At 38.0% G+C, this 13,845-nt stretch overlaps 1 protein-coding gene across 1 annotated transcript in view; it reads right to left on the reverse strand.

Moving 5' to 3' along the window:
* Positions 1-12,465, reverse strand: part of MICALL1 (MICAL like 1) — a 35,056-nt gene extending 22,591 nt beyond the window's left edge. The window contains exons 1-2 of the mRNA XM_026696064.2: positions 10,822-12,465; positions 896-944 (exon numbers count right to left, since the gene is read on the reverse strand). Of these exons, the coding sequence (XP_026551849.2) occupies positions 896-944; positions 10,822-10,967 (195 nt within the window). The 5' untranslated portion in view covers positions 10,968-12,465. The remainder of the gene's footprint in view (positions 1-895; positions 945-10,821) is intronic.
* Between the last annotated feature and the right edge of the window lie 1,380 nt (positions 12,466-13,845).

Below are 13,845 nucleotides of genomic sequence, written 5' to 3' on the forward strand. Positions count from 1 at the left end.
CTTAGCTTCAAGTGGACTTCAGACACATATCTATCAGTGGTGGGATTCAATTTTTTTTTACTGCTGATTCTGTGGGCATGGCAGGGGAAGGATACTGTAAAATCTCCAGTCAGAGGTTGTATTTGCCGGTTCTCTGAACTACTCAACATTTCTGCTACCAGTTCTTCCAGAATTGGTCACAACCTGCTGAATACCACCTCTGATATCCATGTAGTTCTTTTGTTGGCAATATGGAACTGTGTTGCCATTGTTTTTTTCTCAGAGTTTTTTCAACTTCCCAGTCAAGCCCATAGCTCTGAAAATTCCCATTCAGATACTAACCAGACAATTTCTGGGCCAAGACAAAGTCAATCAGCTGCTGTCACTGCAAGAGATACCATATTGGAAAAGGCTGCACTTAATGAATATTGATAAAAATGTGAAAATACATAACTCAGAAAGTGAGACACTGAAATCCCACCCCACCCCCCCCACCCCGATTTTCAGAACTGGTATTTTATTCTATTTCTCTTGTCTTTATATCTTCAACAAATGTCTTTGCTGCAGCTTTCCCAAACTTGATGATTTCCAGATGCATTGGTATTTACAAGTTTAGAACTTGTTAATAGTCATGCTATCCAGAAATATGGAGCATTATAAATCAACACATCTGGATAACGCCCTGTCAGACAAAGCTGAGTTCATCCTAACAAAAATCAGTTTTGTTCACCAGCAGGCTTCTAGTCATCCATCCATAGCATGCATGACACTCATTTAATGCAACCAGCACATGCATTTCAAGTTGATCTATGTGTGCTGATTTTCATAGCAGACATATCAACTACAGTTGGAAAAAGGGACTAAAAAGCAAGCAGGATGAAGTATAATTGCAATGAAGACAGAAGCCAGAACTTACCAAACGATTGTTCTCATATACATTTTCTTTGGACAGGGAAGTAAAGTCCCTGCAAAATGAAAAGAAAAGAGATTGTCATAGAACAAGTACATTAGATTATACAATTCAGTGTTGCAGTATTTCCACTTTTACCACTAGTAACATTTTCAGAGAACAGAATCTTTGTAGTTCATTCTTTGATATTACAGTTGAACAAGAAAGCTTTAAATTGTGGAAGGAAACTGTAACTTTAAAACAATCCCAATAGAAGTGCCTTTAAAAAAAGAGATCTAGCATAAAAAGCATTCTGATAAGCAAAGGAACAGCTTTACAGCTCTTTCTTTGCAACTTGCCAAAATATGTCCCAATGGGTTCACCTGAAATCTAGGTTCAAAACCATTTTTCATGGAAACACTCCATTTTCTCAACACAGTTTCCTTGCACATGTTTCCACTATGTGAGAAATTTGCTGAAAGTGTGAATAGTTATTGAAAACTGTGCTGACAGTGAAGCTAAATTCAAGAGACAGTGAAACTAAATTTAGAATAGAAAAGAATTCTTTATTGGCCAAGTGTGATTGGACACACAAGGAATTTGTTTTGGTGCAAATGCTCTCAGTGTTCATAAAAGGAAAAGAAATACAGTACATTCATAAAAAATCATAGGTATAACACTTAATAGTAGTCAAGTGTTATAGCTATGATTCTTGACCAATGTATTTTTTATTTAATGTATTTATTTAAGAAAAGCACAATACAAGTCCGGGATCAGTACATTTTTGTTGTTGTTGCAGATGGCAGATATGTTTTTACAATACACACAGAATGCACTAACATGTCTCAGGTGGCTCGTTTAATAATTCCTAAACAAATTTGAAGAGGGGAAAGCTGATTAAATCCTATTTTGCTATACAATGAGAGCAACAGGACCTGAAAATCAAATAATAACTGCACATATAGTTGGAAGTGAGTTTTATGGTTATTTACCACTCATATCATATATTTGTTTATCTTTTTATTTATGGTTACTCAGTATGGAAATTTAGAACAATTTAAATTTGAGGCAAGATCTACTAATAAAGATTACACACAACACTGCAGAACCTGTACCATTCTTACTGTTGCATAGCAGAGCTTAATAACTCTCGGGGTAAAAATATTCATCTCCATAAGCTTCATTTATGAACCCAGAAATTAGCCTCAATATTGGACTTTGGTATAATTTGATACTATTCTGCCTTTAGAGTCAGCAGTACTTGCTGATGGACTTTATTATGTATTTTCAAGTCCATGTTAACTCCTAGTAATCAGATATACTTTCTCTAAGATGATCCGGCCTTTCAGGTCTTCTGACAAAGCATAGTTTGCCAGTGTAATTAAGTCCATCACCATCTATTACTGTAGTTGTCCCTCTTTTTCCTTTCAAATTTCCCTGCATCATGGACTTTGCAAGACAGCTGAATCTTTGCACCATAAGTTCAAAGGTATAATTTCAGCTGTCATTTGTCTCAAGTAAGAGCTCTAGCCTGGTTCTTTCATTTTAATCCAAAGTCATCTCTGAATTCTTTTACAGATTCTGATCTTCTTAGATACAGGTTGTCAAGGCATGTGTATATATATCCAAGGTCTTCACCTCTCCTATACCAAGTACTAGTCCACAGAATATTTTTGATATTTCATTTACAGTTGATATTAGTCAAACCCAAAAGGCAAAAACTGTCGACCACGTCAATGCATTATCAATCCTAAGGTTGGTTGTTGTACCTGTTGTCATTATTGGGCCTTCTTTATATTTAATCTTATTCATTTTTTCCTCATGCTCCTTGACTTTCATTATTAGATTTCCAAATAATTGGCATTTATAGCTATCAAAATAACATAATCACTATAGCACAGGTATTGCTTTTTCTTTCTCCAATTTTAAAACTATGCTCATCTTCTTCAAATGCAACCCTCTTCAATATATATTCCATCCTGAGGTTGAATAAAGGAGGAGAAAGTCCTACCTCACTCTTGTCAACTTGGGGCGAGTCTCTTTCATCATATTCCATCCAGACTGTAGCTTCCTACCTGTGTGTAACTTTTGCTTAAGGACAATGAGATGTCCTAGGTTTCCTATTTTTAAGGACATTCCATACTGTGATACGATAGACACAATCAAAAAATCAAACCAATAAAACTTGTTTTAAAAAAAAAAATCTACAAATAACAAAACACATTGTTTACTTTAGAAAATAGTCTTTTTTTGTATAATTTATACAGCTGCCCATCTCACAACAGTGACTCTAGACAGTATGCAAAGATTAAAACTAAAACAAGAAAATAAAATCTATGGCATCCAAGAAATAACAACCAACCTAAGAATACATCACTAGGAACCTTTGGCCTTCTCAATTATTCAGTATGCATCAGTAATCATGTCTGGGTTCCCTAACCTTTTCTAAAGTCATTTTGAATGTCTGGTATCTCTCCTTCTATGTAGGGCTTTAATTTGTGTTGGATGATCCTAAGATATTATGTGATATTTTGCATAATTTGTTAAATGTCCTTGCTTTGGCTTTGGTATATAGACATACCTCTTCTAATTTTTTTGGACATTGTTTCATTTCTCAAATTTGTGGCATAGCTTGGTTATTATCTTTCTGATTTTTTTTCTGCTGCAATCCATACTTCTATAGCCACTCCATCAATTCCTGTAGTCTTCCACTTGATAATTATTGGAGTCCTTATCCAAATTCATCTTTTAGTACCAAAAGCTCTTGTAAAGTATGGAAGATCTTCTAAGATATCTCAGATGCTAACATCTTTACTGTGCAGAAGTTCAATATATTCCTTCCATCCCTATTTGAACTTTTTGGAATAAGGTACTACCCAACCAATGACATACTAATTAATAATGGAACCAGCTTCTGTGTTTAGAGATATTTTGGAAATCCTTCCCTACTTTTCCATGTTTGCTTTAATCTTCAATATCAATGTAATATTACTTTTGTCTCTGTTAACAGCTTTCTGAAATCCTTCTGAAATCTCTTTCATGAGATTTTTTTTCTTAGCTTTGGCTTCTCTTCTCTTAGCAATTTCCATTATTTGTTCCAACATCTATTTTACTTTTTCATTTTTTTATTTTTATTTTTTTTCCTTTTTCTTGATGTTTGGCAATCTGCTTTCATATTCATCCTTAATAACTTTTTTGGTTTCACTATATAATTCCTCCAGCTCTCTATCAATAAAGTTCAGGACATCAAAATTATTCCTTGGGTGTGGGTGTGGGTGTATTCAATATCATTTTGGGAAACTGTTTGGCTCTGTTTTCCTAACATTAGCTTGACTTAGAATTTACTCATGAATAGTTCATGACTTGTTCCATGGTCAGCCCCTGGCCGCAACTTTGCAACTAAGTTTTTCCATCTCCTTATACCACCGATATAGTCAATTCCATTTCTGGGTATTCTATCTGGTGATGTCCATGCATACAGATGTTGTTTTGGGCATCCAAAACATATGCTAGCAATGAAAACAAATCTGGATTGGCAGGAACAAATTAATTGTTTTGCTTCATTTCAGCCTCCTAGGCTACATAGTTCAACTACATTTTTCTCTTTCCCACTTTGGCTTTCTTGACTCCAACAATAAGAAGCACCGAAAAAGCTTATTTGTTACTGGGAAGGAAAATGCAGGCAGCACAAACAGGGTGTGTAATCACACACTTCAAATGCACGTCCTCACCTCTCTGAGCAGTTTGCTTGAGGAAGAAGCCAAAGCTCATTAGTCCAGAGAAGGATGCAAAGTCAGTGTCAGAAGACAAACCAAAAAATAGAAATGCAGGTCATGGTGAAAAAGCAAAAGGGTGTTTTTCACAAGATGCAGTCAGGTACTTGTTCCCAACAAGGGACTGATTGTTAGCAGTGGTTCTAAAATAGAGCCTCTACCAGGTGCAAGAAATTACCAGTGGAAACACCCTTGTGTGTCAAAGAACTGCTCAGATATTCTCCATTCTGCCCTTCATCGAGCCTTATGTGCCTTAGGGCTAGGAGGAGTTCCTAGATCAGAAATTCATTCTCTGCTGCTTCCAGCTGCTCAGAATGCTCTGCAACCATATCAGTCCCAGGTGTGTCCTTGCTGCTTTCTAAGATACCTCCTTAGACTCCTTCCAGTTTGAGCTAGCCCTTACACGTTCGGTTAATTTCAGATTGACTAGAAAACATGTGAATTTCCTCCCCCCCCCCGCAACGGCGATTAAAGCATAAACTTGGATAACTACCATATTAAAGGATTGTCCACAGAGTCTATTTGATATTAAATTAGTCATTGTATTGTACCCAGGTACTGTCTTTTTATATCTTCTGGACTAGGAAAACAGTGGCATCCCTTTTTTTGTTTTTTATATACTGAGAGGTAAGCAGTATGATTTTCAGATTGAAAGTCTCAATTTTTAATCCATTTCAATTAAACCTGTACAAAAGGTAAGGTAAAGGTTTCCCCTGTAGAGTTGTCCAGTTGTGTCCAACTCTTAGGGGCAGTACTCATCTCCGTTTCTTAGCCAAGGGACCCAGCATTGTCCGAAGACCCCTTTCCTGATCATATAGCCAGCATGACTATATGCCGAGGTGTACAGAACGCTGTTACCTTTCCACCAAAGTGATACCTATTTGTCTAATCACATTTGCATGTTTTCTAACTGCTAGGTAGGCAGGGGCTGGGGCCAGTAAAGGGAACTCACCCCATTGTGTAGGGCTCGGATCTTGAACTTAGGCTGTCAGCTTTGCAGTTGACAAGCTCAGTGTCTTTAATTACTCAGCTATCACACCCTGCCCCCGATATGTCATAGATTCATTTAATCTTTCATTGTGTTGTGCTTTTTGCATGTTCCATAATCCCGTTATAATTCTGTCTTTACATCCTGAGAGTTTCTTTTCCTACAGAGCAACATTAGGAACAAGATGCCCTATTGACTGCATCACAGATACTATAGTACTGAGGAAAGGAAAAAAGAAGCCTTGCCCTTTAAGGAAAAAGGCAAAGTTCTTTCCTTTTGTGGATTCAAATTTCCCAGCTTGGAGGTTTTAATGCAAAATGATTTGGTCAGCTACGTTGAAAGTCAGAATCAGTTTATTAATAGGAAGGAAGATAAGAAGAAATCTCACAGCGTTCCTAGGATTAATCTAATAAGTGAGTAGGAAAACCTCTTATACACTTCAGGTTCTTTGATTTGTAAGTGAAGTCCTTGATTTATGTGTGTTGAATTCCTGTCTCTCTGAGATTGGGATCTCTTCCTGGGATCTTGGTAGGAGTAATTGTTTTATAGTCCAATCTGTTTTTCCCTGATCCTTTGTAACTATCAGGTTGCACCTGGTTGCAATATCCTGAGTTTCCTGTTATGCTGTTTGCTTTTCACAAGTTTTTTGTAGCTTGCTATCTATTTGACTTCTATGGGAAAGGATCCTAGCTAATGTGTGTCCCATGCAAAGGTGGGAGCTAATGGCGCTGTCCCTGCTTGTGTTTTCACCTCTCCTTTCTTTTAGGGGAATTTTCCTTCCCCTTCTAATGTTTTCTTAGAAGAGAGGGGAATTGTAACTTCCAACAGTACTGTACATCTAAAAATCCTCAGCTCTTCCTCAATAGCATATTGAATGCCTTCCAACTGGAGGGACCCCTCATCTGGTATCATATTATCCTTTGCTGCAACCCATTTGGCATAAGTCTTTTTGGACAGCCATTTTGAAGAGGTTAGAAGGGATCCAACCTATCAAGCCTCATTCCTAAACTGTTACAACTCATTTTTAAAATGTTTTGGGTTTTTTTAATTACCAACAGGAATTTAGGCTTCTCATTGGAAAACAGTATTCTGAGCTCAGTGCTTTAAAACATAATTAGACAGCTCATGACCTGGTAGGTCATTGTTTCAGAGATATTTCCTTGCCACATTCTTCAATGTCTTCAACAAAGGCAGAGCTTCTAATATACTAGAAAAGTTCCTAAGAATTCAGGAAGATATTCAGAGATGTATCTGCCTTGAAACAGCCCATGTTGAACTATATATAGCACAATCAAATATCAGCAGCTGACTACAGGAAATCCTTTACGACATTTTGTATTATGTCATAAAATGCCAACCAGTTCACCAAGGGCTCTGATAACATAAACCTTAGGTAAAAACAGGATTTCTTTTGATCTACCAATGGAGTGATTTTTGACATTTCTTTCTATCCTTTGATCCTCTAGCTTCCAAGTCAAGACATGCTGAAGCAGTTAAAATGATTCAACATTCCCTTTAGTTGTTCCTTGGAAACTTATTTCTTAACATGCCATGTCCTTGTAAGGCTCTATCTGTCAAGTTGGCAATGCAATTCACTACCGTTAACTAAGAAGTGCTTACTTAGACCATTTGCAAGAGCAGAAATTCATAGCTGAGATATTTCAGAGCAGTACCTTGTGCTTAATTGGCTCTGAGCTGAATTCATCTCTTTGGAACAACTTGCTTCAAAGACCTTGTGCTTATTAGACAGCTGCTTCATAGACCCTCAACACCATCATATTCATTTAAAAACTATTGAATGACTATCACCAAGTATCTTTATCAGTCAATCATCAATATCATACCTAATTTATATAATTTATGATCTAATAGAGAACTAATGTGGTCTAGTGGTTAAGGCACCAGGCTGGAAGCCATGGGACTTTCAGTTGTTCTCCTGCCATTAGGCATGAAAGCCAGCAGTCTACTTTGGGTCAGTAACTCTCTCTCAACCTAACTCACCTCACAGAACTGTTGTTGTACAGAAAATAGCAGGAGGAAGAAGGAAGAAGTATCTCTTTGTTCTCTGCCTTATTTATAAAAATAATAAAGGTGGGATAAAAACAAATAATCTAGCTTTCCTCAATCTGATGTTCTCCAGGTATTGTACTTCAATAATTCAAGAATTTTAACTGTATCTGGAAGGCCAAGATGAAAAAGGTTGCTAACACAGTACTTCCATATAGATCATAAATTTACTAAAGACATTTCTATTCTTAATTCTCATGGCCAATTATAATTATAAACCTTATCGAGATAACTGATGGCATAGAAATGAGATGAGGATGATGGTTATAATCGTCTTTTAGTTTTTCTGCTACTAATTTGTCATATTTTAAAAAGTTATCCAGTTGTAAGAGAACAGCGCTAAACAAGAGCCTGAATTTGGTGATTTCTACTGTGCTTTCCAATTATAATTCTGTAATTGTACCATAGCATTATAATGGGATAGGCAGATGGAAGAAGAAGTATTAACTGATATGTAGGATAGACAAATATCCCCCAAATAATTATTTGCAATATTTTTCCCCAGAGTTAAATTGGATCAGACTCAGTAAATGTATTTACATAATATACTTAACCGCCAGCTAAAGACCTGCCATTTGCACTATGCAAAATTGGTTAGTTTTAAACTTAATTCATTTATTTAGTTTGATTCTTTGCATAAACTCACCACATTAAGTTGGTTTACTGGTCTCGTGAGAATAAATAAGTTAATTTATTAACACCTATTGTTTGAAAGCAGCTCAGGCTTACCCAGAGCTAAAAATGAAGGCGTCTTCGGATGGAGACCTTCCTGCCCCCACCTTCCTGCCCATTATTCCACCCAAGCACTTATTCTGATTAGAAAAAACAATACATTAAAACAGAGGTCTTCTGAAGGGGTTTTAACTAATTGGAATGAACCGTAAGAATTGTTTATATATTATTCCAGTTTAAATGTTAAATGTTAGATATTGTTTATGGTTATATTTGTAATAATTATTATCCTATTGTTATTGTAGAACATTTATTTTCTATAAATTGACTCATACAATTGCAGCGGTTTAAAAATCTAGTAAATAAGCACATCTAACTCCCTCTCCATTATATAACACAGAAATAAATATAAGACACATACAGGATCATATTTTGCTAGTTTCAGTAGATATTGTCTAGATCAGTGTGTTTTTTTCAAACATGTCTGAAACAACATGGACAACAAAGTAGTTTGACTATGGCAACATAAGTTTGCAAGATAACATTACAAAAGAGAAGCATTACTATTTGCTGGCAAGAACACATTTGAAAACTATAATTCTGTTAAATATCAGGGATGGGACATATTAATTTTATACTGTTTTTAAGACAGTGAACATTTATCTATTCCTTTTCTGAAAACATCTGAATTTGCACTAATTAGAAATTCTGTAAAAAAACAAATCCAATCATGTACTGCCAACTATTTCATGACAGCTGTTAAAAAGGTAATGTTTGTGGATGTATTTACAATTGTGAAATGATTTACAAAAGTGTGTGGGGGTCATTCAGGAGGTGGTTAATAGACTGAGATAAGACCCCTCCTCCTTCAATGTGCACTTGGCTCTCTTCCTTATCTTTGTCATTTTTAATAAAACATTATATGACTATTTATTGTCTTAATGTTTAATGTTTCATACTGATGTTTTACTAGTTGTAAGCTGCCTAGAGGCACCTTCTGACAAAATGTGCAGAAACCTATATTTTAATAAATAAAGTTTACTGTAATAAATAAAAATATTACCAAACCTTTTATTGTTTGGCTTAGGTGAAATAGTTGAATATTAAAACTGAGTTTCTAATTCATGATTATTACCAGAACTCCAATATCTATCTCCAAACTGGAAAGCTCTTTTAGGATAAGAAAATTAAACTAATGGCCCATCCATATATCCATGCAACATCAAAAAAGACTAAAAAGCATCAAGCAAAGCAGGGTGGAAATTTTCATTTGAGAAAAGTTCTGAAAAGGAAAGTACAACCATAAAGTAAGATTTCATATTTTTTCATAGTCAAAAAGAAGACGTTCTAATACTCTTCTCATATATTATTTGGCTATGTCTGTTAGAATCATAGAGCTGACACTACAAAAAGGTATTTCACAGAGCTTCAAACAGTATTCCCTGATTATGGTCTGGTTCATAAAAGCTTTAGAAAGTCTCTTAGATGAGACGGGTGGTGTAGATATGTGATAAACAAATAGTCTTACACTTGTTTTTTCTTGTGTTGAAGGCTGGGCTATTTTGACACAGGCCAGGTTTTCAATCAGCTTGAACTAAAAGAGTGTGATGTTAAAAATATCACTCTATAGTAGGATGACATTTCCATTTCTTGAACAAACCATCTCAGAGATGAGGAACAAGAAGGAAGACTGAAACTGACTTTTAGCTAAATCTGAGAAGCATAAAACTCAGCTTCATAAAATTTTTGTCATGAAAGTGGGCACATCCATTTCATTACTGTAGAGAAGCAAGATTACAATTATTAAAATTTGAATTTTGGTTGGTTATCGTTTGATTTGGAGCAGAAAGGAAATCAAGGGATTCAAATTTATGGGGTTCATTTATTAAGGGGTTCATCAAATTTTCAGCCCCAAAAATCAGGAACCAGTTTTATACACTAGTTTTACACGATTCACAACTGAATATTCGCCCTATTTCAGGCAATGTCTGAATTACAGGGAGTAGATCCCATGTCAGACACACAAGGCTCTTTTTACACAATGAATTTTCAATTGCACTGCACTACTGATTACATAGTTGGAAGCAGTCCTTGTTTGGGATCAGTTGCTATGGAGTAAAAGAGTGCAAGTTGGTGCCTTTGCTATGAGGGTTATGAACAGCTGGGTGGGGGTCTCTCTAAGGCTCTAAGTACTCGTTTAAGACGACTTCATGCCCGTCTCTTGGAGGGGGCGCCTCTCTCCAGCGAGGGTTTCTAGCCAGTAGCCCATCTTTTCTCCCTCTTCAAAATTCCCAGGAGGAAAGCGCTGGGTTCCCCCACTCGGGAGCTGGAGAGAAGCTCCTCCTCGAGCGGCTGGTGGTCGAGCCGAGCTCGAGGTTGCTGGGCCTAGTCCCGCATGTCCAGTATGTGGAGAGTAAGGGGTGGGGAACGAGAGGCGGTCGCCCGGTACTCACAGCAAATCAGGCCGGTTCCTATGGAGGATGGCGCAAAAGGCCAGGCCATCCCGGAAGGAGCTGCTGAGGTCTCGGATCTCCACACCCGGGTAACCCTCGCATTGGCGGCGGCACCAGGCCTGCAAGGCGCTGCGCGGGCCCGACATCGGAAAGGAAGAAAAGAGGGAGCCCGGCTCAGGGAGCCTCTGCCTGGGAAAGCGGCATGGATGGAGAGGAGAGAGCAGCCCGGACTGGGCGCGCCTCCCGGGCGAGCCAACGGAAGGCGGCGCGGCCGAGCCTTCGAGCTAGTGCGGCTCCCGGCCCGGTGCCTGGGCGGGGAGGCTGAGCTGCGCCGTTCCCCGCTCGGGTTCTCTGGCGGTTCCCCGCTCCCCTCCTACCCCCGGGGGGCGCCTCCTTCCTCTCCCGCCCAGCAGCACCGTCGGACTCTGCTCAGACCTGTCCCTTCTCCGCCCATGATCATCTCCGCGCAGCGCGTTGCTCTTAGTCATCGGTCACACCGGGGACGGCAGGAGTTGGCTGGGTGCGAATGGAGGCCCGGGAAGAGTCACCCTGCGGCCGCCTCGCGATTCTGCGGAGATTGTTAGTTAGGGGCTGCCCTTTACAGCCACTCAATAGAGTCCCCCTGTTCAGAAAGCTTAAGGAAACTATACCACGACCACCTGGACATCCTACTCTGACCTTTGTGGAAACACGGCGCTGGGCCGAAGGACATTTGGCCTGATCCATATTTAGGGCTTGAATGGGAATGGGGATCCCGAGTATTCAAGAAAGGAAGGTTCACAATTAGATCTGGCAACATCAGATCAAACTCTCTCCAGGTTATCTCTCCATTGTGCCTCTGTTGAATGGGAAGCACGAACCTAAAATTATGAAATTCCAAATTTATACATTGGCTCCCTCCCTTCATCAAGATGCCTTTCGCTAAATCCTCACACCATCAAATGTCCATACACACAATTAGATTAGAGATAGGTATAAATCCTTTTTTCCCTTGCAGATACAAGACAAAACTATTCAGGGTGTCTGAGTAAAGATCTAATAATTTTGAAATATTGTTTGAATTTGAGGTTTTGCTTGAGCCCAAAATTTCTGTTGTTAAGCAAGACACTTGTTAGGTAAAATTTGCCCCATTTTATGAGGTTTCTTCCACAGTTGTTAAGTGAATCACTGCAGGTGTTATGGTAGTAACACAGTTGTTAAGTGAATCTGGCTTCCCCATTGATTTTGCTTCTCAGAATCTCACAACACTGCAACCAGGGGTGGGATACTGGTTCGGTATTTACCAGCGTCCCTGCCCTCTTTTCTTGTTTTTTTAACTGCAGCTGTGGCTCCTTTGTAGCTGAAGTTGAAAAATCAGGAAATAAAGATCAAGTAAGAGCTCAGGTGGGCAAAAACATCAGCAGACATAGAACAGGTTCTATGTCTGCTGCTCTTCAGAGCTACCGGTTCTACAGAGGTGGACAGAACCCCTGAAGAAACCTACCCCTGACTGCAACCATCATAAATACATGCCATTGCCAAGTATCCTAATTTTGATCACTTGACCATGGAGATGCTGCAATGGTAGTAAGTGTGAAAAACGGTCATAAATCAATTTTTTTCAATGCCATTGTAACTTCAAACAGTCTTTAAATGAATGATTGTAAGTCGAGGACTACCTCTACTGTCAGTAATTATGCTATTCATAGGGAAATATAGGAATTATTGGAAATGTTATCCAAAATTAATAGACAGTATGAATGGGAGTGTGTGTTTCCATGCAGTTCTAAAGAGGTTGAATTATCTGTACTGAAATTAGAAATTCAATGTCTGTCTAGGAAACAGCAGAGCACACTTAATTCTATTCACAATGCAGCGAGTTGTGTTTCCACACCAGCAGTGCCACCAAATAGCTGTGGTAATTTATTTCTGGTATTAATAGTGCTACACACATTTTTATTTGTTTGTTTTAAGAAGTAATGCTTCTTTCCTACTGAAAAGAACATTTATTTCCATACAGCTCCCCTCAGTAGCACAAGCAAAAAGAACTTAGAGTGAATTTATCTTGTTTTTCTTGTTTTGTATCTCTTCAGAATCGGTTGAGGATGTATGGAAAACACCAGGTTTGGGAGGAATTTTACTGCTTGCGCTATACTTCTCCCTTATTTGGAGTGAAACTGAGGAGAGTTTATTGCTGCAGAAAAAGCCAATCAGGAAAATTTGGGAGTTTTCATGCTAGTTCTTAGCATTTCAAGTCCGAAGATGTCAAGGCTAATAATGCTATAAATATGGTACAAATAGGCAGGCACATCCATTCTTTCACCGTTTTCATTTTCTAAATCATATTTCAAATACAGAATTCCCAAGCAGAAATGCCCGGCTTTTGAGGATTTGGGAATGAATACAGCAGTAAGGAAATTTATGCTACTATTTATAAATTCAAATAGCAGAATTGTTTCCAAAGCTTTCTTTAACCTAGATCTAGGATACATAATATGTGCATTCCCTAATGTTTTGGATGCAAACCTATCATAATACAAGCATATGATGATTACTTGTGTGCATACTAAGGCATTTAACTATAATTAAAATATAGCTTTTCTCTGCCCTCACCCACCTTTTATTTAACTATCCATCTCTCTCAGAGGGGGTTCATTTTGGAATGCACAGCTTCGTAAACCCCTTTAATATAAAATAATACACAGCTGCCCCCCAAAATTGCATACCCTTCCAACAGATATCCCTACTATTTATTCTATAGATTGCTCTGCAGGAAGTCTCCCAAGAGAAACTGGCATATTAAATATTATATTTAAACATACATACCAGAGCACATATGGAGTTCAACAATCGCATATTCCTTAGACAAAGAAATTAAAGAAATTAAATTCCATTGAAGAGAATATCAATAAAGTATAATTCAGTAATCACTAATGTAGTGTTCATTCAGGCAGATCCATCAAGTTACTCCATTTGAGAGCTGCATTAGGCAAAGCACAAAAAACATTCTGCAGAGCTCAGAAGAAAGCTGGTAGGCAAAAAAAA

The sequence above is a fragment of the Pseudonaja textilis genome, chromosome 5 (assembly GCF_049901715.1).
Source record: "Pseudonaja textilis isolate UNSWEBS1 chromosome 5, rPseTex1.2, whole genome shotgun sequence".
Lineage (NCBI taxonomy): Eukaryota > Metazoa > Chordata > Lepidosauria > Squamata > Elapidae > Pseudonaja > Pseudonaja textilis.